Source organism: Melopsittacus undulatus, chromosome 5 (genome assembly GCF_012275295.1).
Source record: "Melopsittacus undulatus isolate bMelUnd1 chromosome 5, bMelUnd1.mat.Z, whole genome shotgun sequence".
Taxonomy (NCBI): domain Eukaryota; kingdom Metazoa; phylum Chordata; class Aves; order Psittaciformes; family Psittaculidae; genus Melopsittacus; species Melopsittacus undulatus.
The window spans coordinates 26681219-26704473 of record NC_047531.1 but is presented as its reverse complement, the minus strand read 5'-3'; the positions used below and the strand labels follow the sequence as shown (position 1 = coordinate 26704473).

At 44.3% G+C, this 23255-nt stretch overlaps 1 protein-coding gene across 1 annotated transcript in view; it reads right to left on the bottom strand.

Annotated features, from left to right (window-relative positions):
- The window catches only part of CELSR1 (cadherin EGF LAG seven-pass G-type receptor 1), a 163928-nt gene that overhangs the window by 52568 nt on the left and 88105 nt on the right, over window positions 1-23255 (bottom strand). The window contains exons 3-5 of the mRNA XM_034062830.1: window positions 22002-22224; window positions 17858-17973; window positions 14736-14824 (exon numbers count right to left, since the gene is read on the bottom strand). Coding sequence (XP_033918721.1) covers window positions 14736-14824; window positions 17858-17973; window positions 22002-22224 — 428 coding nt within the window. The remainder of the gene's footprint in view (window positions 1-14735; window positions 14825-17857; window positions 17974-22001; window positions 22225-23255) is intronic.

Here is a 23255-nt window from a genome sequence, read left to right as displayed (position 1 = left end):
TGCAGAATTGTTGGAAAGGTTTAAGCAAATAGTCCAATCTTTGTAACCTTATTTTGAATTAAACCAGAGTAGATACTGTACATGTAACAGAAATACTACAAAGTGCAAATGTTTGTTTAGTCAATCAGCAGCAGCAGTGACACTCAGATTCCTAGATCCCACCCTTTTATTAGTTAATCTGCAAGATAACAGTGCTTTTCCAAAGGTCCCACAAACATCTCCTCTACTAGAAACACCTTTTTCCAACTTTCATTCTTAGATAAACAATTGCCACTTGACTTTTCCCACAGATGGAAAGAGGGAGAGAGGTTTTGGCTGGCCATGGGAGTGTTCCAACATCAGGGGTATTCCCTGAACTCAAACTGAAAGCTGTGCCCTCCCATCCCAAACCTTGGCTATGGGGATTTCCGCCACTTTAGCCACACCATTGAGCCTTTTGAAGGACCTTGAGGAGACGATTCAGCAGCAGACTGTAAGTATGGCCAAGACTTTGAGAATGCAAACTGGGAACCCTTGCAGATGAGACATAACCCACCTCATTATTCTCAGCATGAGACCTGTTTTCTTGGGGGGCAGATATAATGTTGTATAACGTAAATACTGCATTTGCTCAGCTCACTGTACTCATTTAAAAACATATCTATTTTTAGGAAGTTGGTCTTTTAGCAAAATGCTTTGTGTGGCATAGCTTTAATATGCAGAGCTTGACTTGTCTTTTTAATAAGTGCAAAAGTGTAAAAAGAAAAGCCATCCTGAAGTCAGTGCCAGCCTTTCAGTGCTTCCAAGAGTCTGCTTACCGGACAATAAGTTACCCCTCCATTTTTGTTAATCAGTAGCTAATGATTTATTGACTGTTTGACGTGGTTAAAGGTTAAAAAGAATCTGTTTCCTAGTTATTTTTAATACAAAAAACTCTTTCCTCTGCATTGCTAGTGTGCTGGTTCAGACACCACCCCCCAAAGTTATGGGTAGAAAATGCCTCATGTTCATACCCTTTGAGGCTCTTTGCTTTCTAACATTTCCACCTACAGTAATAATGGGAAGAAATGGAGCAACTGGCATCAAGTCCCACTGGAGGCTGCTGCTGGGGCTCCGGTCAGGTCCCCCCTTATGGGATCCCTGGCGCTCATTAGGCAGCCTGCCAGGCGCCCGGCTCCTTCGTTAACCCGCCGGCCTCTGCTCTGCTATCTGCCGTGGGGAAGGGAGAAACCCCCTCCCGTTCCCAGGCGATGCTGTGCTGCTTCAGTGGTCAAAAAGCTCATTAAGTGCTAGAGGCGGCGGCAGTCTCCCTGGGCAAGCTGCTGGAGCCCAGCCCCCCGCAAGGGAATAAATAAATAAACAGGAAAAAAAACCCAAATGGGGAAAGCGCCACACTTGTAATCCCAGGGGCAGACGAAGAAACGCCAGAGAAATTTAGCGCCATGGCTTGCAGACCATTCCGATCCATCGGGAAACTCCAAATTAGGCCAGATTAGAGAAACTGTTAACGTTAATCTGTGCTTTTTAAAGTTTCCTCCTACAGCTTTTCCAGAGCACCTTTAAAATGAAGTGGTGTGAATCCTTTACACATCCTGATTAGTCATCAGGGAAACGCAGGACAAATCATTTCACATAAACCCCTTACTCCTTTGATGTATGTATCCCCTTTATTCCCCAAATATTTTAATGGCATTTCTTTACACAAACTTGGCTTGAGTGTGTAGAGAAACATGAGAGCCTGTGACAGTGAAAAGGAAAACCAAAAGGCTTCCCATCGGTGAGTCAAAAATGCAAATCCTGAAAAGCCACCAGACCAGTTCCTTTTCCTAGACAAACTCCCTGAAACACGGGTTGTCAGGAGCGAGGCTGGGCTAAAAAGTCAAGCAAGTTTTACTAGCCTGATCTGTTATCTCCTTCATGGGCACATCCAGAGGCTAAACTTTGATATTCAAAGCAGGAGGCTTAAGGCACAGCTATGAGACCTGGCACGTGTGAACAGCATGGCCTGAATTGCTGCTGCTCTTTCAGTGGCAGGGCAGAGAGCGGAGCAGCCCTCCTGTGCCACCATGGGGACAAGGTAAGGCTGTTACACATACACAGCATCCAGACTTGCTCCTTCCCTCCACAGAGTATGGCCAGCACCTTCACAAATATCAGCTCCTGCAAAGGGTATATTCTTGGATTTGACTAATTCTGTCAAAGGCTGTGTAGTGCTGATGGGAAGAACAAGTTTCCCTGCTTGCAAATGGAAATTTTATCCTCAAATTTGTATTCCCAGGTGCTTCTCAGCTCTTTGATGCTGAATGAGTGACTCAGCAAGAAGGACCTGTTTTGGCTGTCAAGAGACCATTCCCACTCCCAAGACAACATTTGACTTTCTACATGGGAGACACCACTCATGGTGCTCTGTTGCTGCAGCCCCCCTCTTCCATGCTGTGCAGCCCACTCCTCCCCTTTGATAATCTGTGGCTGTTGCACCTTCCCCCTACTCTGAACCCTTTTGCTCTCTGTTTTGCTGCCTCCCTGCCTTTCACCAACAAGGATTTTCTTCCAGTACCTTTGTAGACTGAGAAAAGAAAGCACATGAGGGATGCTGGAAGAGCATGCTCTCCTCTCCTAGTTCATCAAACCTTTCTCCCTTTGCCACTTGTCCATATTTACCTGTCAAAGAACCATTCTCAAATATTTTTGATTTTATATAACTTTTGTAAACTTGTAATCCAGGATGAAAACATCATTGCTGTCAGACTCCAAGGAACACCTAGAAACAGCACAACATGACACTTACAGCAACTAACTCCTCCACAAACTCATCCCTGGTGACACCTTGCCAAGCAAAGTGCTGCTCAGTGTGGCTGATGTGGACACGGCTATGTCTATAAAATCCAAGAATCCCACACTGGACCTTTGGTCTCCTGGTACACCCAGACCTCTCTGTGGCCAGGTAACTGCAAAGTGCTGCTTCCCCTCACTACAGAGACAGATGCAAAATACCTGAAAAGTTACTGCAAACAGGCAGCTACTGTAGATTTACTGAGTGATTAAATGGAGATAACAGCACACTTCAAAGAACTTGCACCAAATTCCTGAGGTGCCATTTCAATGACTCTGCTGGCTTTGCACCAGGCTGGGCTGCACAACACAGCCTTCAAGCACCATCCTCAGGCCCTGTGCTGAGCCAAGGGCCTTTCAGACTCAGCCAGCTCTTGTCCCTTGCATCTCCTTGGCCTTCAGGAGGAGCTGAAAATCACCACTCTGGAGAGTAAACCTCTGAGTTTTGTGGTGCGATGGTATTAGATGGTACTAGATGGATTGAGTGAACCCAGCTCCTGTGTGGGGTGGGCAATGCTGTAACTGGGCACACATATCAAGCCTTTTAAGACTTGGGAGGAGTGAGAAGAGTAAACGCTGAACCACATTGCTGAGGATGAGCCTTCCAGAAGAGCAGGGGCTCGGGCTGGCTTTGCATGACGTGGTCCCTACTGCCACTTAGAAAGCAAAAAACCTGTGGATGGTTTCTGAAAAGTTACTGTTTGCATTTGGTTATAAAATCACTGCCACAACAAGGAACGTTTTCAGGTGGTGTTTGCAAACTGTGAGAACACCACTTCCAAAGGCAGGTTGCGGGAGAGAAAGATGCAGGCACTGGGTATGAACTCGCCCTCTTCCTCCCCAGCCACCAGAGAGACTTCTCAAAGCTATCATGGGATGCTGAGGAGCAGGTCACACTTCGCATCTCAGCAAACTCCAAATTACTTTCACTGCTTTACGCTTTCATTTCCCGAGACACAGATTTAGAGGCAAGTTATTTGTTATTTTGTGTCAAGACAATGGAATGTCACTCTGCTGCCAAATCCTGATTTCCTTTCCCAGATATCCATCACTTCACACTTACCCTCTACCAGAAAGAAACCCCCGAATCAACAAAAACAATGACTACTAATGCAGGATGAATAAGTATCAGTGCAGTTACAGGGAGGGGCTTTTTAAGTCCAGGCTTGTGTTCTGCAATGGCAGATCAGCTCCCCTCCACCCCAAGCACCTGCAAAGGCTCTGCAACCACATTTGAGAGGACCAAGAGAAAGTAAATATTAGCCAGGCAGCCCTTCAGTGCTTCTCAGGAGTTGTCAGGAATGTAAATGGTTGCCACAGGCCAGACCAAAGTCCCACTCAGGGAGTGGTAGGTGCTGTGGAAGAGCCTAAAAGCAGGGCAAATGTGCAGCAAAACTTTGCTTGTCCTCCTGGGTCTCGGCTTCCCACCTGCACTACTGCAGGCTGGAGCTTGGGATGGGTTTTCACAGGATCATACCATATTTTATGGATGGAAGTGACTCATCATCATAAGGCCTTTGGCCTTATACAGCCACAGAACATCACCCAGTGAGTCCTGCTTCAATAGCAACGCTTGTACCCAAGCTGAACTTTTCCTTTAAAAAGGGAAATAGTGGCTTGATGTAATGATTTCAAAGGACAAAGAGACCATCAGAACTGTGGGAAGATCGTCCATGGCAGGAGGGTTGGAATCAGATGATCTTTAAAGTCCCTTCCAACCCAAATCATTCAGTGATTCTAAGATTTCTAATCAGAACCTGTCAAGCTTCATTTTTTATGTACCAAGTCTGTGGTCTTACTTAAACTCAGAATTTCCTTGATGATCCTCTGGATCTCTATGGAAAAATGAGTTTGGCCTCAGCAAGGACAGGAGTTTCTGAATCTTCAGCCAGAATGCCAGGAAATGACTCATAAACCAAACTATTTTTTGCAGAGATTACCTTTTCTCATGGCATTATAAAAACTGAGTTCTGACCATGTAGGAAATTAGATGTTTTACATCATGACACGAGGAACATGTTTTATGTGTCTGACTAGAACAATAGTTTGAACTTTGGATGTACAAGGTTGGCATGCATTCAGCAATGGAAAGCCTAATTTCGTCCCCTTCCTTTAACTGCTTGTAATTTTAATTGACATGTTTTTTAAATGGCCGTGCCCACTTGCTCCAAAAATATATAGTACAGATTAATACAAATGCACAGCTACAAATTCCTCATACCCTCATACTGTACATGTGCCTCCCCACTGCCTACTGCATGCTTCACAAGCCTGCCCACCAGAAAGCACTATACCCTGCTGATAGACTAACTCTTGTTCTTGTAAGAAAGTTGTGAAAGAACTATCATACCCAGCATCTGGCTAACAATACTGGTAATCCTTCATATAAGTAAAAACTCCTTGATGTCTTGAGTTGAAAAGCAAATGAAACATATACATCCCTCTAGATGTTTGTTACAAATATTGGTTGTACTAGCACAGAAAGTGATTTTTTCACTTCTTTCACTTGAAAAGTGAAAAAGTGCTTTTTTTCCTCATCTAACTGAAGATACCCCAGCAACTTGCTCTATGAAGAAGAGGCCCTGCAGTTACACAGGTAACCACAGGTAAGTCCTTCTCAAAACTAGAGGAATGAATTGAATGCAGTTACACTCTCTGTGTTTTTGGTGTTCTGCAAGCTTTCCCATGCTTAAGCTATTGCAGAACTTTTGATCCCATGAAAATGCCATAGAAGGAAAGGCATCCAACACAAAATGATGATCTGGTGAAGTATAACACCAGTGCTCTGCTGGAAGTTAGCACTGTCTGCTGCTTCCTCCTTGCTGTGCCACCACTGATCTCTGCGACCCTGCTATATGTTCACAATGAGATGACTGATAAGGAAATGATAAAATTAGAAATATGATTAAATCTTAAGAGTATGCTATTTTTTTTAAGAGGAAGAACTAAATTTTAACACATGTTCTTCTTTGCACACTTGAGAGGGCTTTTAAAAGCTGTATTGGCATTTCTTAGCAATATTACACATCTAGGTTTGGAAATGCAGACTCACAAAATTATACTTCCTGGAATAATATGCTCAGAGAAGTAGGTTGCTCCTAACTGAATGACATGTTCAGTATTTACAGTATCCTGCCCCCCAAATATTTGCTTAACAGTATAATTAATGTTCTACATTTTTCTTTACCAGACAATGCCAAGCTATACTAGAGCAGGCTGGTGTTGATCATGGATGCTGTAATCACAGCAAGTCAATCTGAGCCAGCAAAACCCAAACTGTGGTGGGGCCCACATTTGATCAACAGTGGCATTATCATAATCTTCAATAACTGCATTGTTTATTTAGAAAATCTCCCTCAATCCCTTAACAAATTAGTCTGGAAGCCACCAGGAGGATTAACTTCAGAAATTCTCCCTCAGATCACAATTACATCTGCTCAGATGTCACCAGTGACAGACATTTGCATAAGTCATACCCAGTCTTTATTACTTAGTGCATCTCCAGTGATGTGACTTCTTTCAGGTCTGTCTTTTCCAACCGGCTTACAAAGCACACCACTCGGCAGGGGCAACCATGCCCTGGTGTGAGAGGTGCCCCCAAGCACACGGGTTTAATTGCCCACCACTGTTCTTGACCATTGAGATTAAGAAGTAAACGATACTGCATGGTGTCCTGGGTACTTTCAGGGCAAAGACTTTCACCTAGGGTCCAATGACTAGAAATTATGCCTAGCTGGTGCAGCTACATGGCTCTTCTCCAAGGAGCTGGCAATCCCTATTCAACCGCAGGCATATGCCTGCCTCATAAGTCACCCGCGGCACTGGCAGCCTCACTAGCAGGCTCGGCAAGGAGACCCACAGCTGAGCAAACAAGGCTCCGTGCTGGAAGGGTAGCCCCTGCCCAAGGGGCAGTGCGGTAGTGGGATGGCACAGGGAAGCCCATGCTGAGCTGCTGTTTGATGCTCATGTTTGCCTGTTGGTCATGGGGGGGGCACTGAGAACCTAGCACTTAAAATAAGAATTAGCTCCATTTATAGGAGAGAAAGCAGTAACCAGTGTCATCTGTGTCTTTTGGCACAGTTGTCAAGGTCTGAGTTTCGCTAAAACATTGATATCTGCCTTTCTCCCCTCTCCCCCAAGGGAAAGTGGTGAAATCAATTATTGGTCCTGAATAAAGAATATATTTCCATAACAGGTTAGTTTGCCATCATCAAAGAGGGTCTGTGTTTTCAGAAGGAAACAAGATAACCTATCTGCTAGCTCCACAGGCACCCGGTGCAGGGGCATGTCTGCCATAGCCAGCATGGCTCTTATGGTCTCTGCAGCAGACCATCAGAGGTTGCTGTATTTCATTCCACCCTATTCAAAATAAAGTGCTACATTAATCTCTCCAAAACAGACCAGCATCGCTCTCACTGCCTGCGACTGCCCGTGCCACTTGCGCTTAGGAAGCGGTTTGGATTAAAGGGCAGCTCCTGCCTGCCCATAGCAGGGGAACGTGAATGGCCACCAAGCTTCCAGGTGCCCATGAGAGCACCAGCATGCAGCCCTACAGATCTTGACTTTGGGGGTACAGTTGTTTTGCTCCCCAGGGACTGGTGGCTAGGTGAAATCTGGTCCCAGTGGCTCTTGGGTGGGACAACAGGAGTGGACCTGAGTTTCTGAAAGGGAAGTTTTCATACGCATCCTCAAGTCCTTCAGCACTGTTCTGCCCCTGGCCATTGCTAGGCAGCTGCACGACACAGGATCCCAGAAGCAAAACAGAGGCTGTAGTTAAACAAAGACAGTGATGAATGCTAGAGATCTGCTATAAAGATAATCCTAAAGATAATTCCTCTAATGAGTAGCAGGCATAACACATGCAAGAGTATGATGAGTAAATGCAGGGTTTGTAGAAGACTGAGCCCAAGAGCTTACGCTTGCCATGCGGTCAGCTGAAGCAGGTGCTCTGTACAAGCAAGGCAAGCTCCAGCAAGACACATCATGCATCTAAGTGAATTTGTGCCATCCTTGCTGCAGTGTGCAAAAGCCCCCTCTACATCAGCTGGTGGGCCCTGAAGACTATTATACACTCCTCGTCCCCACCACCTCTGCAGCTACCCGATGAGACTGCTGCTTGTTTCTTGCTTAGTGTCATTGTTTAACCCCAGCAAGCGGCTGAGCCCCACACAGCCACTCACTCACTCCCCTCAAAGTGGGATGGGGATGAGAACTGGAAAGGTGAATGTGAGAAAACTCATGGGTTGAGATAAAGACAATTTAATAAGTAAAGCAAAACCAGGAATTCATTCCCCACTTCCCATGGGCAGGCAGGTGTTTAGCCATCTTCAGGACAGCAGGGCTCCATCACTCATAGCAGTTACTAGGGAAGACAAATGCTGTAACTCCAAACATTCCCCTCTTCCTCCTTTCCCACAGCTACCTCCTGGCATCAGTGGCCAGTCTGTGGGGCACTACTAGTGATCCACAGTATGGAGCAGGTTCCAAAAAGTAAGTTCTGCTGGTGCCACAGCAGAGCTGTATGGCCAAGGTTAATAACCCCTCAGGATCATCTTTGGCAGAGGAGCCCATTGAAGAGGGAGAAAACTGCCTTCCCATTCACTCGCCTGCTGGCTGAGCAAGCACAAGGGGAGAGCGGCAGCACGCACCCAAGGAACAGAACATCAATTCCAGCTCAGGACTTGGCACTGAAACAGAGGGTGTTTTGGCACCTGGAAACAGCTTCCAGCTGATGGATGAGGGACAGATCCTCCCTGGGAAGGAAGGTACTGGCAAAATGTAGTGCGTGAGTGGACTGAGAACTAAATCTCTACAACATTAGCTCAGTCTTTGGTGATGCTCAAGCTCCAGCTTGCCCAGATGAAGGCCAGTTAAATAAAGAGAAACCATCATTTACCACAGGCAGGAGACTTTTGAAAGCATACGTGAGTCTGATTCAGAGCAATGCACCCCCTGTGCTTTGAATTCACAACACACCAAGTATCAGCCCAACAGCCCCTCATTTCTTTTAAGTTTATCTCTAACTGAAGAATTTGTCTGTCTTCCTGGCAGCTGTCCTCAGGCTAAACACAGGTCTGGGCTCTGCTGGGTGGGAAGTGCACAGGGATGGAAAGCAGTGGGTCCCTGCTAAATGTAATTGCCGTGAAAGGGTGGGATACCCCCAAGAGAGTCAAGCATCAACAACCATAGCACTCTTCAGTCCAAAGACATGCAAGGAAGGAGTGAATGAGTGGCAGCTTACTACCAATTACCAAATATGAGAAGAAAACTTATCCCAGTTATGGAAAAAAGAGTAATGTTTGTCCTGACTCTCTCATCCTAGGAGCCTGCAGGCTCAAGGGACCAGTACAGTGGAGACACCCTCCAAGGCACCCATCATTTTACACCTCTTGAGCATGGAGGAGAATCCCAAGCACACTCACTGCTCGGTCTTACAGCCCTTACTCTTGTGAGCTATTCTGTGAGTCATTCAGGGATTTGTTCATCCATCCTCCAGAACTACTGTGCTCCACATCAGACACTCTATGAGAGCACGTTTCTTTCTGCTATTCTCCATTTTTCTGTCATTTAGGTAAAGATATCCTGTGTCTCCTTAAAAAGACACAGAAGGAACTTTTGCCTACAGAACAGTAATGTCCTTAAGCAACTTTGATGTCATATATGTGTAAGTAACACATAAGATACACAGTATATAAATATACATGTACATGCCCCCTATAATTAACAGAACATGTCTGTACTCAAAACATTTTTATCTTGTGCCAAATGATGAATTCTAGCCTGAGGTAATGAGTCAGGTAAAACATTAACATAAATTTGATGGGGTATCTCAAATTCTGAACAAAATTGCATTTCTATCATCAGAAGTCTGTGAGAGTGGCTTGAAGTTTTAACTTAATTAAAACCACCACCCACTACCAGAATCCCCTGTCCTAAGCACTGCCTACAATCATATATGATCATGTGTGTGCAACGAATGCTAGATATTCCATGTGATATCACTGATACTGAGTATCATTCCCATCAAAAATCCTGGTGGTTTTGCTCCTATTCCAAATCAGTATCAGCATGGCTACTGCCTGTTACTCATATCAGCAGGCTAAGGAGAGCCAAAGGGTAAGGACCAAACTCCATCAGGGACTGACTAAACTGTCATCGTGTGGAAAGAAAGCACATTACCAAGGCAAAGAGGGCAGCTCACACCACTGCTGCCGTTTATGCCAGGTATCCTGTGAACAAGCAGCAGGTTGTTTCTGCTGTTTTCTATTAGTTTTGTTTGTCAGGCTGAAATCTTCCCTCTTTTCACACCCTTCTCTCCAAAATAACATAAAAAGTCACATTTCTTGTGAATTTCTTATATACCCCTTGAGAAAGTAGGTCACATGCAGGTGACCTTTAATTTAATACTTCCCATTGATTTTTAAGATCAGGATCCCAGAAGGTAATGTGTTTGAGCTAACAGAGCCAGCAAGTAGCTTTCTTCCCTGCCTTCCCCCCTCATCAGCAAACATCTGTAATGGCAAGTAACACTGCTAACAGGTAAACTGATACCTTGCTACTGGGTAGCTGACAAGACTTTCCATATCTAACTGAAACTAGAGAATGGTTCTAAAACACCCCCAGTCCACTTCTGCTCTCTTATAGCTACAAATTCCTTCCCTTTAGTGTTTTCCCTTCCAGAAATTCAATACAGAGCCAACACTTCCTTAACACAACATCCATGTGCTTCCCTTAGGCACTCCCACTGAAACTGTGTCAGCTGTTACCCGGGGAGGAAGCATCCATTTCCATCACTGCATGGTAAATGAAATGACGTTACTTCCTTTCCTCCTCTGACAATCTGTTTCATTACTACAATGTTTTCAGTGCCTGAACATACCAGGATTTTTGAAAGAAGGCATCAAATACTTGAGCTGGTAGAGGTTTATTTGATGCTTCTCTGCAAACACGGTGGCACAAAGCCAGCTCTGGACTCATCTCTTACCAGTGAAGCTCCACTGTTTGTTTTTCAGAGGCAGGAGACCCTTGCAGTTGTAAAGCAAAACAACATTTTTCATTAACACTAAAGATAGATATTGCCAAGCACATTGCTTCTGAGCTGAGTACAGAAAATGATTTACAGAAGTCACTTCTACACTGCTGATTTTATTATTATCAAACTGACTTTTCATGGGGCGGCAGCGTCACCAGGATGCCACATTAAGGAAATAGCTGCTGCAGAAGTTTCCCACCAGTTGCCCCTGCATTCAAGTCACCCATTCCTGGACTCTAAATTGCAGTGATGCTCAACCAAACGTTATCCACAGAGCTGCACGTGCCAAAAGCCACTCAACCTTTGCTTGTATCCTACCATGATCAACTTGGATTGCAGGAACAGCTTTCAGAGCTGTGAAAACTCATCTCCTAGAATTTGCTTTGGACTGAAGTGATTTAGATTATGTATCAAAGCCTGTTAGTCATTCTACTCAAAAATGAAAGATCAAAAAGTTACCTCAGCTGTGATGAAATTCAATACTCTCAATGTGAATTACTGTATTATCTGAAAGCTCAAAGAAGACTGAATCCTTTTTTTGCTTGCTAGATGCTGTACAAATGTGGAAGGAAGGAAATAAACTGAACAGTTCCTAGCTTAGGTTTTAAAAAGATGCTTTACAGAAGCTTAAAAAAAAGGCACTGGGAAAGAAGGATGAACCTAGGAGAGCACCTGACACCAGACATTTGCTGTGAGCACAACAGGGAACTTCTAAATTGCTATTTATTTCAACCTGCACCACAACATCTCTCACATTTCTAAAGCAGGAGGAAAGGGTCCTGCCTGAAGAAGCCTGTCACTGCCCAAGAACACAGTGTTGGGTAGGAAAGAGGACAGACACAGCTGTAATGATCCCAGTAGCAGGACGAGCAGCCTGGCAGCACTCAGCTGTAGGAGAGTGAACACGAGAAGTTCAAAATGTCTGCCTGGGTTTTGCTGTTCAAAAGAAGCACAGAAGTGGCACAGAAAGGGACTGATGAATGGGTAATAAAAAGTGATCACATTTATTAAATAAAGAAAACCTGCTGGTGGAGCAAAAGGCAGTTGGAGGCAGATGAAACTCAATACGAGTGAGGGATAACAAAGAACAGGTATAAATACCTCTTCAAGGGCTTTTTAATGTGAGACGTAGACAAATGAATAGAATGGATCTCTACAGGTATCTGGGATGATGAGTTATGCATTTCCCAAGGACAGCATCAGGAAGAGATGTCTAAAAAGGAGCAAAGACCAGAAGCCCCCAGGCAAACACCAGAATGGAAGAAGGGGCAAAAAGCCCCATAGCGATGCTGGTGGAGGTAGCCCCTGTGGCCCTGTTGCAAGGGACAGGGTGCTTATACAAAATGCCAGAGCAAGCCGGAGGCAGGTCCAAGGGAAGGGAGTGCAGAGGGGGCAGAGGGGGTTGGAGGTGGGGATCAAACATGATCTGGATGCAGGGAGGAGGGAGACAGCTCAGGAGAGGCTCTGCTTGCTCAGGAAGGCTGTGCAGCATCTGAGCAGAGCAGAGGGGTTGAGCAGTGACAGGATGAGGACCTGACAGTGTGGTAGGATTTTGGAAAGAGCAGAAGGATGCAGTACCTGCAGAATAATATGAGTGTGTAATTTAAGCAAACTCATGAGTTTTGGGTCCTCTGTTATTCAAACATGTCTTAGCTGCGTCAAGTTTAGACATAGCATCCCATTTATCTTGGCACAACTCAAATCCCTAAATTATCTCTGTCTTTTCAACCTCCTCACAGGAACTTTACTTCCAGCTTTGTTAAAACATGAAGTAGCCAAGGAGCTGCTTTACAAACAAATACCAGAAGGCTTATCCCTGCTGCAGGGTGCGGCAGGCAGCCTGCAGGCAGGTCTGCAGAGCTGCCTCCGGCTGCACTGCCTCACAGTGACAGTGGTGTCCTTCGCTGTTGAAGAGCTGGTGCAACACAGGCAGTTCCCAGACATGATGCAAAGGCCTGAGAGCACGCTAAATGTATGTAGGTTAGCATATCCTACTTACGCCCTTTACTCAGTATTATAATCTGCCCAAATTTAACCGTTCTTCAATAAATACTGCTAAGGGGAAGGTGATGACCTCGGTCTCTAATACAAAGGGTGTAGCGTTGCTCACCACAGTGACTCTTTTCATCACTTTTATGTGAGTGGCAAATGCAGTGAAGTCAGTGCTGTTTCCTAGCATGGGCCCCCTGCTTTCCCTCTCTGCCCTGAGTTCCCACCCATGCACTGGGACTGGCTTATTCCCTTCTCAAAACTGGGTCAGAAGTAGAAAATGATGACAGGGTGCATGCGTAATGACAGGAAAACACCATTTGCTAACACGGGCACACCTACCAGTCTGCTTCAACAGCAGCAAGCCCTGGAAGTGAGGCAGGGGTTTAATTTTAGCATCTGTGTCAGATCTCTTTGCCTTTTAAAGAGTGTTCTGGGGCTGTCTGGGACCCTTTATCTGGCCAGCAGTCCTTCAGCAAGCAGCTTCTGTGGCTGTCCCTGCACCTGTGCCCTCCACTCCTCATCCACCAAGAAGCTTGAAAGCTGGGACGTCCCTTCACTGCATCAGCAAGTGTCAGTTACCCTACTAAAGTGATTCACTGAGAAATACGCAGACTATGGAAACATGGCATGTTGCAGTTTGTAAGGAGAAGCCTCAAAGTGTCCACAGATGCATGCATGGTGACACACTAAGTTTTGCTTCTATTTCTCTGTGCTTTGGATAATACAAAGTATATTGAGTACATTAATTATTTAATAAGTTTTAACATTTATTTTTCAATATAAAATAGCTAATAAGAAATTAATTTCCTCTGTAAAATACCCTCGGGCTAGAAGACCCTATCTAGGAGTCCAAAGAAAACTTTAATCCTTCCATTCAAACTACCACACAAACTGTGATGAAAGGATGCAGCTCTGGGAAATAAAGAACTTGCTGACTATATTAATCCTTCATCTTCCATTCAGCTTACCACATCAGTATCCTGTTTCCTTTCTAACAGCCAACAATGCTCCTCTATTTCCTTACGTGATCCACCATAATGGTATCATGTCAGACTTAAAAGCAACATTTCTCAGTAACCAACTAGATTTTCTAATTTTTATTCTAGATTACAGAAGGGCTCTGACATCTATCTGCAAACAGTGACACCGTACACCCCAGCAACATGCTTTTTGGTTCATCACAAAATGGCTGGCTCACAGAAAGCCCCTGCCTTTGGATCAAAGTGAACCTGTTCTTGATACCTACCAATGGTGCAGCTGTGGGATGGGGACCACAGAGCACACCTCTGAGTGCCATGGGCTGTGTGCAACAGCGCTTTTTGCACTTCTTCTGCATATCTTTTTACATAGCAGACAAAAAACTGATTTAGTAAGATAGCCCTTGAAAGTCAGCCATGTAATATTCAAATCTTTCAAACGAGAGAAGCTTCTGTGAGCTAAACTTGTCATTTTACAGAAGACAACATTTATAGAGAAGAATTTTGCTTTGCATCAGGAAATTCTACACCAGTGGCTTGTAGTTACTGCACTAAAGGCTCCTGCTCTGCACAATTCTTTAAAAAGATCCAAATCAGTGAATCCATTGGTTTAGATACACTGACACTTGTGAGGGTTTAAAGACCTGAAAAATAAAATAGTTCCAAGTACTGAAGGTTCCTTTGGTAGCACTTCTGAATAGGACATACTAATGTTTGGGGTCTTTTTTGTCTTCCTGAGACAAAACTCAAAAGCCCTCAGAGTGAATTTTCATCTCAGGCAAGGTGAGCAAGACCACTTATGCAATGTGGCTGGTTAGATGAGTAAAACTCAAGTCCCCTGCATACATCAGGTCAGAGCTACACAACCCATGGCTCTATAACTTTACAAATAACAGGTTATCTCTTGACACCATTAGTCTTACCTTATTGTAGTACTGCACCTGGACTGAGTGCCACTGCCCATCACTGACCCCTCCTGGAACAAACGGTGCCACTGTAGTGGTTGTCTCCCCTGCAAGGGCAGGCAGAAGGGAAGAAGTAAGTGAGCATCACTGCAACCTCCACTTTGCACTAAACCAAAATACAGAGAGATCCTCATCAGGCACAGGATGCAGCTGTTTTACTTCACCATGGAGGTGTTTGAGGTTTTGTCCTGTGGGATGGAAAATATCCCCAGATTCATGGAATTATTTTGGTGCACAAATACAAAAATAGATTCTGGTACATCCAGGTAAATTGTTTTATTTTCCATTGTGCTTCTGCAGAGCACTGGAGCAGATGCAGCGGGTAGATACAGCCATTGCTGAAGTGGTCAACTGAGGAAAAGACATAAATGAATTTTTTTGCATTTCTGCCAAAGGCAGCACTTTGAGGTGTTTTTAACACGATGGGTATTGTGCCAGGATTATTTTGTCAGGGATGGGAAGCCTACTCCTAGTTGGAGTTGAGAGTGAAATCCAAAAGCCCTCCAGTGTAAACCCCACAGTAACCTTGGTCCCAATAACATTTTACAATGATTAATAAAATTACTGGCAGCCTTTCAGTATTTAAATTTGAAAGCAAGTCCTTGCCATTGCAATTGTTAAACTGAAGCTTTTAAGCCAGGTCTGAGTCAGCAGAAGCAGCTCAGTAACCAGGCATATCTGTTCTGAGGTAGCAGCAAAATAAACACTGGTGTTGAAAGTACATGAAAGGCATGGCATGGAGCAGGGATTGCTGGGTTTTGGCCTTCCTTTTCATTCTCTCTTTTTTTAACAGCTGGAAAATTCGACATAATAAACCACAGGAAAAATAACTCCCTTCCATAAGCTAACAAAGTCCAGAGTATTGCTGAGGTTAAAATGTACGTCCATCTCTATCTGCAACAAATGCTTTACCCCCTATGAAGTATTATTCCTGTGTCCCTTACCACCCTTTAATGCCCATTCTCTGTATTTCTGTTATTTAAACAGTACAGATTTCCGCTTAGCATATTTGACATCTTGCTGTAATGTTTTTTATCATTTAGTGATAAATAAATCAATGGTGAAAATTGGGCTTTTTAAGCAGCTTGCACATTTCTGTGAAAGGAAGCTCTCTGGTCTCCAATCCTTTTGCTTTGCTTTCTATGAAAAAGTTGTTGCGAGAGGTAAAATGGTCAGATCAGGTGTCCAAAACTTGTACTGTTTGTGAAAAGCCACTTAAAACTATAAAACATAAACCATTCTCCTTCCAAAGAAAATACCATTTGTAATGTACAGGACCAGACCTGCTCTCAGGTGCAGCAGTGAAAATCTAAATTTAGTTTCATGTATTTTAAAGCAGTTCCTCCACATTTAAATGCATATAAGTGCAAGCAGAATTTATTTTTTTTCTTCACTCATCCTCAGGGTGCCTTCCAAGCAATTTGATTCAAGTTTAGACAGGCAGAGCAGAGCTACAGAAGAAAGCACATCACTCTGAATGCCGCATGTTATTTCATTGCATTAATCCACTCAAAAGTCTGCCTTAAAATCTAATTTAGACAACTCTGAGCTAATAAAGGGAAATGAAACTGAGTATCTTCAACTCAAAGGTCTTGATATGCACTTAAGCTTTGCTGGTAAATCGATGGGGTCACTTAGTATTTATCATGAGGTCTGAGTGACTGTCACTGGTGATGAGTGTGCAACACTGAGGTGGGCTCTGCCTCTGCTTCTACTGCTTTATTGCTTGCAGTGTCTCACTTTTCACAGCAATAAACTAAGAGCTGACTAGAGCCTGCGTGCTCCATTGTTATCTCTAATATGGATAATGGGAAATAACAGGATTATTACCTCAGTTACATGCCTGATAAAGAGGTACAAACATCTCACTTGACCTGCATGTAACCCCACTTGACCTACGCAACAACAGACCTTCCCAGTTTCTATCCCAATGGAAAACATCCCCCAAACCTGTGACAACTAGAGGCTCTCTGCTCTGCTGAGATTTGGTAAAGCCACCAACACCTCCCCACTGAACAGATCTGCTCTTGGCCTGAAGCAGGAATGCAAACGTTCCATCAAAAGAGACTCCAAGAGCCTCAGCAAGCCTGGTGAAGCCCAACAGGTGATTCCTGGTGGCTTCAGTGTGCTGCAACCATGTTGTACAGCTGTGTGTTACCCCTGTCATGGCAATTAGCACAGTTGGGCGTGAGGTTTTGGATGAAACTTGGGCTTTTTTAACTTGGGAAACACTGCTCTGATAAGGCTGGAATGGTCAAGGTTTGCTTTGACCACACTTGTGTCATGAAGAGCTTTGCCACTGCCAGGGCTGCTTTTCTGGAAGAAACCCCTTCCCTGGGAGAAGGCCACAGTGGGAGGGATACATGCCACCCTGAGCTTTACTTGGTGGCTTTACCCTCTCTCTGCTCCCAGAAGCACCAAAAGACACTGCCTTTGTCTTAGTGAGAAAGCAAGCAAACGCCAAAGCCTCTGTTTCTTGTTTCCTAGCCTACCATAGCAATGAGCAGGCAGCTAAGTTCTTCTAAATCCTTGGTTGTTTATGGCTTCTTCCAAGAGGAGATGCTTCTACAGCACAAAAGTGCATTTCTGTAGCACCACTGCTCTTCACTAACCACAGTGGCAGGCATTTCTCACTTGCTTGCTTTGGCTTGCATGTGTGTTTTAGATAACATTTACACACACCTAGTTTCACTGATGGCATAGTGTAAAAATACATAACCACACGACGTTTATCACAGTGTGATAAAATGAGTCTTGTTTAAGCACACACTGGCTCAGAAGCCAGCTTTCAGGCTAGTGCCGATCTTTTATAGTAGTCATAAACTCTGGTTTTATAACGGATATGTTGACAAGTTCCTGCATGCGACAGCAGTGTAACCACTGCAAACCGCTACAATCTTGGTAGCGTGCAATTGGTACTGTGCAATACCTGGCATCAGTTGTTCATTGTAAAACATCAGCCAGCTACTCAGCTAATGAGGCAGCAAACAGCCATATAAAATCCTTAATGCACATTTCCCAATGGCTTGAGAGGATCTGCTGACCACAGGCAGAAACACTCGACTTGAGCGAGACCTCACCTGCAGAGAATGTGAGCTGGAGCTGCTCCTCAATGATCTCCAAGGCAATGAAGTCGTGCTTCTCATTGAAACGCCCGTTGTATAGGAGGAGAGCATTCCTTTCCCTGGTTGCAAACCTAGAACGCAGAGACAAGGGGCTTGTGCTTAATGGCTTACGAATTAAAGACTGATGGCCAAGTCCTCCAGAAGAAAGCATTGTGTCTATCAGAGAAGCAAGCCTTTGAATCTCTCTTCAGACAGAAAATTGTGACATTGAGGAGCTAGCCACAGGATCAATATACCCTTTCACTATCAACAGACGTAAGCAAGGTGGAAATTACAGAAACCTACTCTGCAGACATCTGCTGTGGATGCTGACCCTCACAAGGAGTAAAACATGCAGCACAATGCAGGGTGAGTATCCGACACTCACCAAACAGTAGCACCAACTACACTTTGCAAACAGTCCGAAAGCTAGAAAGTGTTTTCACACCAAAAGGGGGAAACTTGCTGCTTGCTTGCTGTCTAAATGCTCCAGTGTACAAAGAGAGTCACCAACTGATTAAAAAGACCTGATAGGAGGCAAGGGAAGAAGAAAGGCTGGGATTCATCAATCAACATGTCAGTCAATTGGCAGAAGGAAAATACACATTCAAATGATTCCACTCAGAGTGCCAATGGGTGTTTTTTGGTTTGACTTTTCTTATGCACCTAATATGGGATGTATCACATCTTTCCTGAAGGAAAAGAGGCATCCCCACATTTAAAAAAGCCTGAGGTTTTTTTTTTTTGTCAGCACAGAACTCCTTTTGCAAATTTCTGCATGCTTTGTGTATTTTATCATTTTTAATTAAATCCCATTATCTTTGGAAATTTACTCACAGCTTTCATCTACTTAGAAATGCAAAAAAATTATATTACACTTCACATAAACAGTTTTACAAAGATTAATATTCTCTATAAAAAAGAGAAAGAAAGACAAACCACAGGAATTTCTTGTTTTTCCCAGTGGCAGTGTAGTTTGATTTTGTATCTTGAACTTCAGGAAATACCCCTGATTTAAATTAACCCACTTTTCCTACAAATGAATGAAACGCTGAATACAGCTAATGAAAGCTGCCTTCCACAGACAGAAGAAATGATTCTTGTGCTGTCATGTCATGTCTACTAGCAAGACTCTCCTGCATTGCAACAAGACCTGCACTCAGAGAATGTGAAGGAAGCAGTATTTTAGGACTGATATTTGAAATAACAAATTTAAAAACCAAATAGTATTTTTTAACAGCAGTTATTTGACAGACATATGTACGTTGTGGATCACACTGAGTAGAGGCCTTTCTGAACCAGGAGCCTGAATGTGAGCTACACTGAAATGCAGACTTTTATTCCATACGGGACTTTTATTTGTATTTTTGAAGGAGAAATAATTGTTCTGGTTCAAAAAAGAGAAGTCAAAATTTTGGTATTTCCAGTAAAATACAAATGCCAAAGAATATCAGCTGCAGTCCATCAAAATAGTATATGACTGCTCCAATTACTTTTAATCAGTTTTGAAATATGTCTTTTTTTCTAAATTTAATTAACATAATGTTCTAGAAGTAAAAAGCAAGCTAAACAAATTAAGAGAATACTGTTGAAAGAGCTCAATATTATCAAAACACTGATTTTGTTTACACCTTTTACCATCAAACATTTAATCCAAAGAAATACAGTTCCTGCACTTCCCAAGACTGTGTCTTTCCATGGGTAACTGCTTCATCAAAACGTTTTGATCAGATCTATCCAGAACATATATGAACAAAAGAAATGAGAATAACATTAGGAATGCTTCTTTAGCGGGCAGAAACTTTGATTAGCAGCAACAGGAACCTTAATTCTCTTTGGCTGTTTTTCTGATATGGTTAAAATTCTCCATCGTAATTTTAATTATTAAACTATTAAGCTATTTTTTGTGTCTTTACTCCGTGTGTGCTCAGTTCCACTGTCTGCCATTAGTCAAAAGCATCTTTTTATCACAATAACAGCTAAAGCACTGCTGCTTCTGAACTGGCCTGGTTACCATCAGCTGGGAAAAAAAAATACTGGTTTTTAATAGGAGGGATATTTTTGATTTCGGGACATAGGAAACAAAATACACTTCCTATGAGAATTTTGAACAAATACTGAGAAAACCTGTCAAATGACAGTGTCTCCTGAAGTGAAGGAGGAGCAAGTACTGGAAGCAAGGAAGATGTACACTGTTGGGAGCAGAAAGAAATGCCTGGCCAGTAACCTAAATACTTCTAAGAAAACAAGTAACTTTAGTTAGGAGATTGGACAATGTAAACATCCCGCTCTTTGCAGGATTCACTTGAGGCTAAGGTAAGCTAGATGCTGGCATTTTACAAATGCTCCCAGATCACAATACATGCAATGGCAAAGCATCATCTAGTCAAACTGCTAGTTCTTGTTTATCCTCACATAATGTTTTCCACCTGCACTGAAGGATAATAAAAGTCAAAGAAATAGTAAGTGTAGATAAAAATGAACTTCAGGTACAAAAAGCTGAATGTGTTGTTATCCCAGACCATGTGAGATGAACTCCATGATGCTCTAGACTTACACTCACACTGAGTATTTAGCTCCTGACTAAATACGCCATCTTGGTTTTAAGGAAGGTGAGGAAACCAGTGCCTTGTACAGCAGTTTGCTGTTTCTCAATAACCCCTACACAGAGCACTTGAGTCATTTCAGCCTGAAGCACCCTCCACGTCGAGGATTTCTTCCTGAAAGCCTGAAAAATGACACCCCGTGGCCAAGGGGACAAGCCAGGAGCAGAGCAGGTAATTCACGCTGGCAGCCGGCCCAGACTGCTCCTTTGTTTGCACTCACTGTAGGACTGACGAAGCCTTTCGCTCCTCAGCTCTCCTGTGTGCTTAGATCCGATGCTCCAAACCAATCTGCACAGGCGCACCTCCTTACCTCAGCCCACGTTCAAGCTGTGTCTGTGCTTTCTGATTTAACCAAAATGCCAAGATTCCATACAATTTCAGATTCAGGCAGATGAAAGATAACTGGGGAGAGGCTGCCTGGCTCCTGACAATGTAAACCACCAGGTAACTGGTGCTGGGTGAGACACATGCCTGGAGGTGCCCTCCCTGACACTTTCTCCAGGCAGACACACAAACAAGCCTGGCCTTGCCACTGTTGTTGTCCCTGTAAACAAATCTGCAGCCTCACCCTTTGAGGTTTAACACTTTTTGTGCTATTTACTCACAGTCAACTGTGGGGAAGAACAAAAGGTCAATCCTGATGGGCTAAACCATGGGAAAGCTGAAAACCCAGCCCCTCTCCAGAGAAGAGGTGTGTGTGCATCCAGAGCTATGGCTCCACAGCAGGCAAGGTCTGCTCCTGACCCCAGAAGTCTTCTCTGGGATGTGTGAGCCAGGGGAGGAGAGCCCTGGTCCATGCAGTGTGGCTGCCATCATGGCTCCCCTTGCCTCCCTGAGTGCTTTTCCTCAGTGGAAAAGTGACAGCCAGCCCAGGAGAAGACTGTCCAACATGGGGATGTCCAGCCAGATGCGATGGGGATGAGGCTGCTTGTGCCTGCAGCTGGAATAGGACCAGAAGCAGGAGCTTGGTGTGAAGGACAGGGGAAGTGAGGGGAGGAGCTGAGACAGCTGGAGTTATCCCAAGCCAGCGGAGAGCAAGGACCTGAGGAGGACCAACCTGTGCTCAGCTATGGCCTGATGAGACCTGGTCCTCTCACAGGCTGGGAAGCAGGGCAGCAGAAGGGCTCTCCCAAACAAGCATCATGAATAGACTGGCTCTGCAGCCAGCCTCCAAGGCTGGAGGCTCAACTATAAAAAGTGGCAAGCCTACCACCTACCCTCATGCCTCTTCAGCTGAGGGCTACTGAGAGGTGGCCAGGGAGGTCCTGGTGCCCCTCTCCCAGTGCCATCACCTCACGCTGCAGCAGGGGAAGGTCAGGAGTCAGCAGCATCCTCAGCAGGGCAGAAAATCAAGTACTCGGATAACACTGTTGTGCCCCATTTGCAGGAATCACCATCAGAAATCCCCCAAGTGACCTGTACATGTGGGTAATATGTGACAATACTCAACAAACACCCCCCAGGCTCAGATGGAGAAGCCACCAGGCACAAAGCCCTTCCCCACCGGGACTTACATGAGGGAGATGGTGAAGTGGAAGCGCTGTCGCAGCCCCTTGAAGGTGATGAAGGACTGTGGAGGGAAGCTCCGGGTGGTCATCTCACAGTATGGCCGCTCGTATTCACCCGGGGGGCACTCACACTTGAAGCCCCCGATCAGCAGGTTCACGCAGGTTCCTCCATTCTTACACACCCCCGGAGCACAGCGGCCGGAGCGCACGCTCACCTCGCAGTACTCTCCTGCAAGGGGACAAGCAGACATCAGGGAAGGTGACAGCAGCAACCTGTGACACGTGGATACCCAAGTGTTTCTGTCAAAGGATAAGCTGCTTCCAAACTTCTGCACCTAGCCCCTTCCGCAGTTGAGGTTTGAGGCTGTAGCTGCAGGGGTTAAGGATGCTGCAGCATCTTTCAAGTCTGAATTTTCACAGGGGTGTGGGATATTATTTGTTGAGCAATCCTCTTGCAAATATCCAACAATGCTGGCCTTGGTTTTCAGATTCCTTGTCCGCTTCCAGACCGAGTGATAAAGCTGGTGATAGATCTATATGGGAGGAGGTAGCAACACTAGTTAAAACCTTGCATGCTCCCTCTCAACCAGTATGTGTGTGTAAATTGTTCTGGCATTTCATTATGGATTGGAAATTGTGTAAACAGATAAACATGGAAATGTTTGCACTTCATCTTGAGTGGAATTGTGCTCTGCTGCCCATGGAGGCGGCACGGCATGGCTGAGCTCGTGACAATGCTCTCAAAGTGTTCATAGAAAGAATAAGCAGGATGCAGATGACATATGGATTACTTCCACTTTTCCCATGCATGAATCCTGCAGTGACAACTATTTTTGGAACCCTTTAGACAGGCACAGCAACTCCATAGAAGTTACAGATTCTGCATGCTGTTTGCTGAGGCTGTTTTCCCCCCAAATGTTTCACTTTTATTCAACTTCCAAGTCTGTGTTAAGATGTGTTAAATGCAATACCAAAGACTGAGGTGCCTTGCTTAGTATGTGCACTGTAACTTTTCCTGTGTTTGCCCCAAATCTGAGAGTGAATCACAAATAAATAATGTATAGAGGATGTTCACTTTAAAAAATCTGCAGTTGGGGCACAAGCAGCTGCTGAGTTAATCATTGCACAGAAAGCTGAACCCTCTATGTGAGTTAATTTGTTAACATTTATGTTTTGTCTTCCTAAGGTATAAAGCATGTTCAGATCCCACACATAAAACTGTTCAGAGAAAGTGAGGATGGCATATAAAGTTGGATTTTG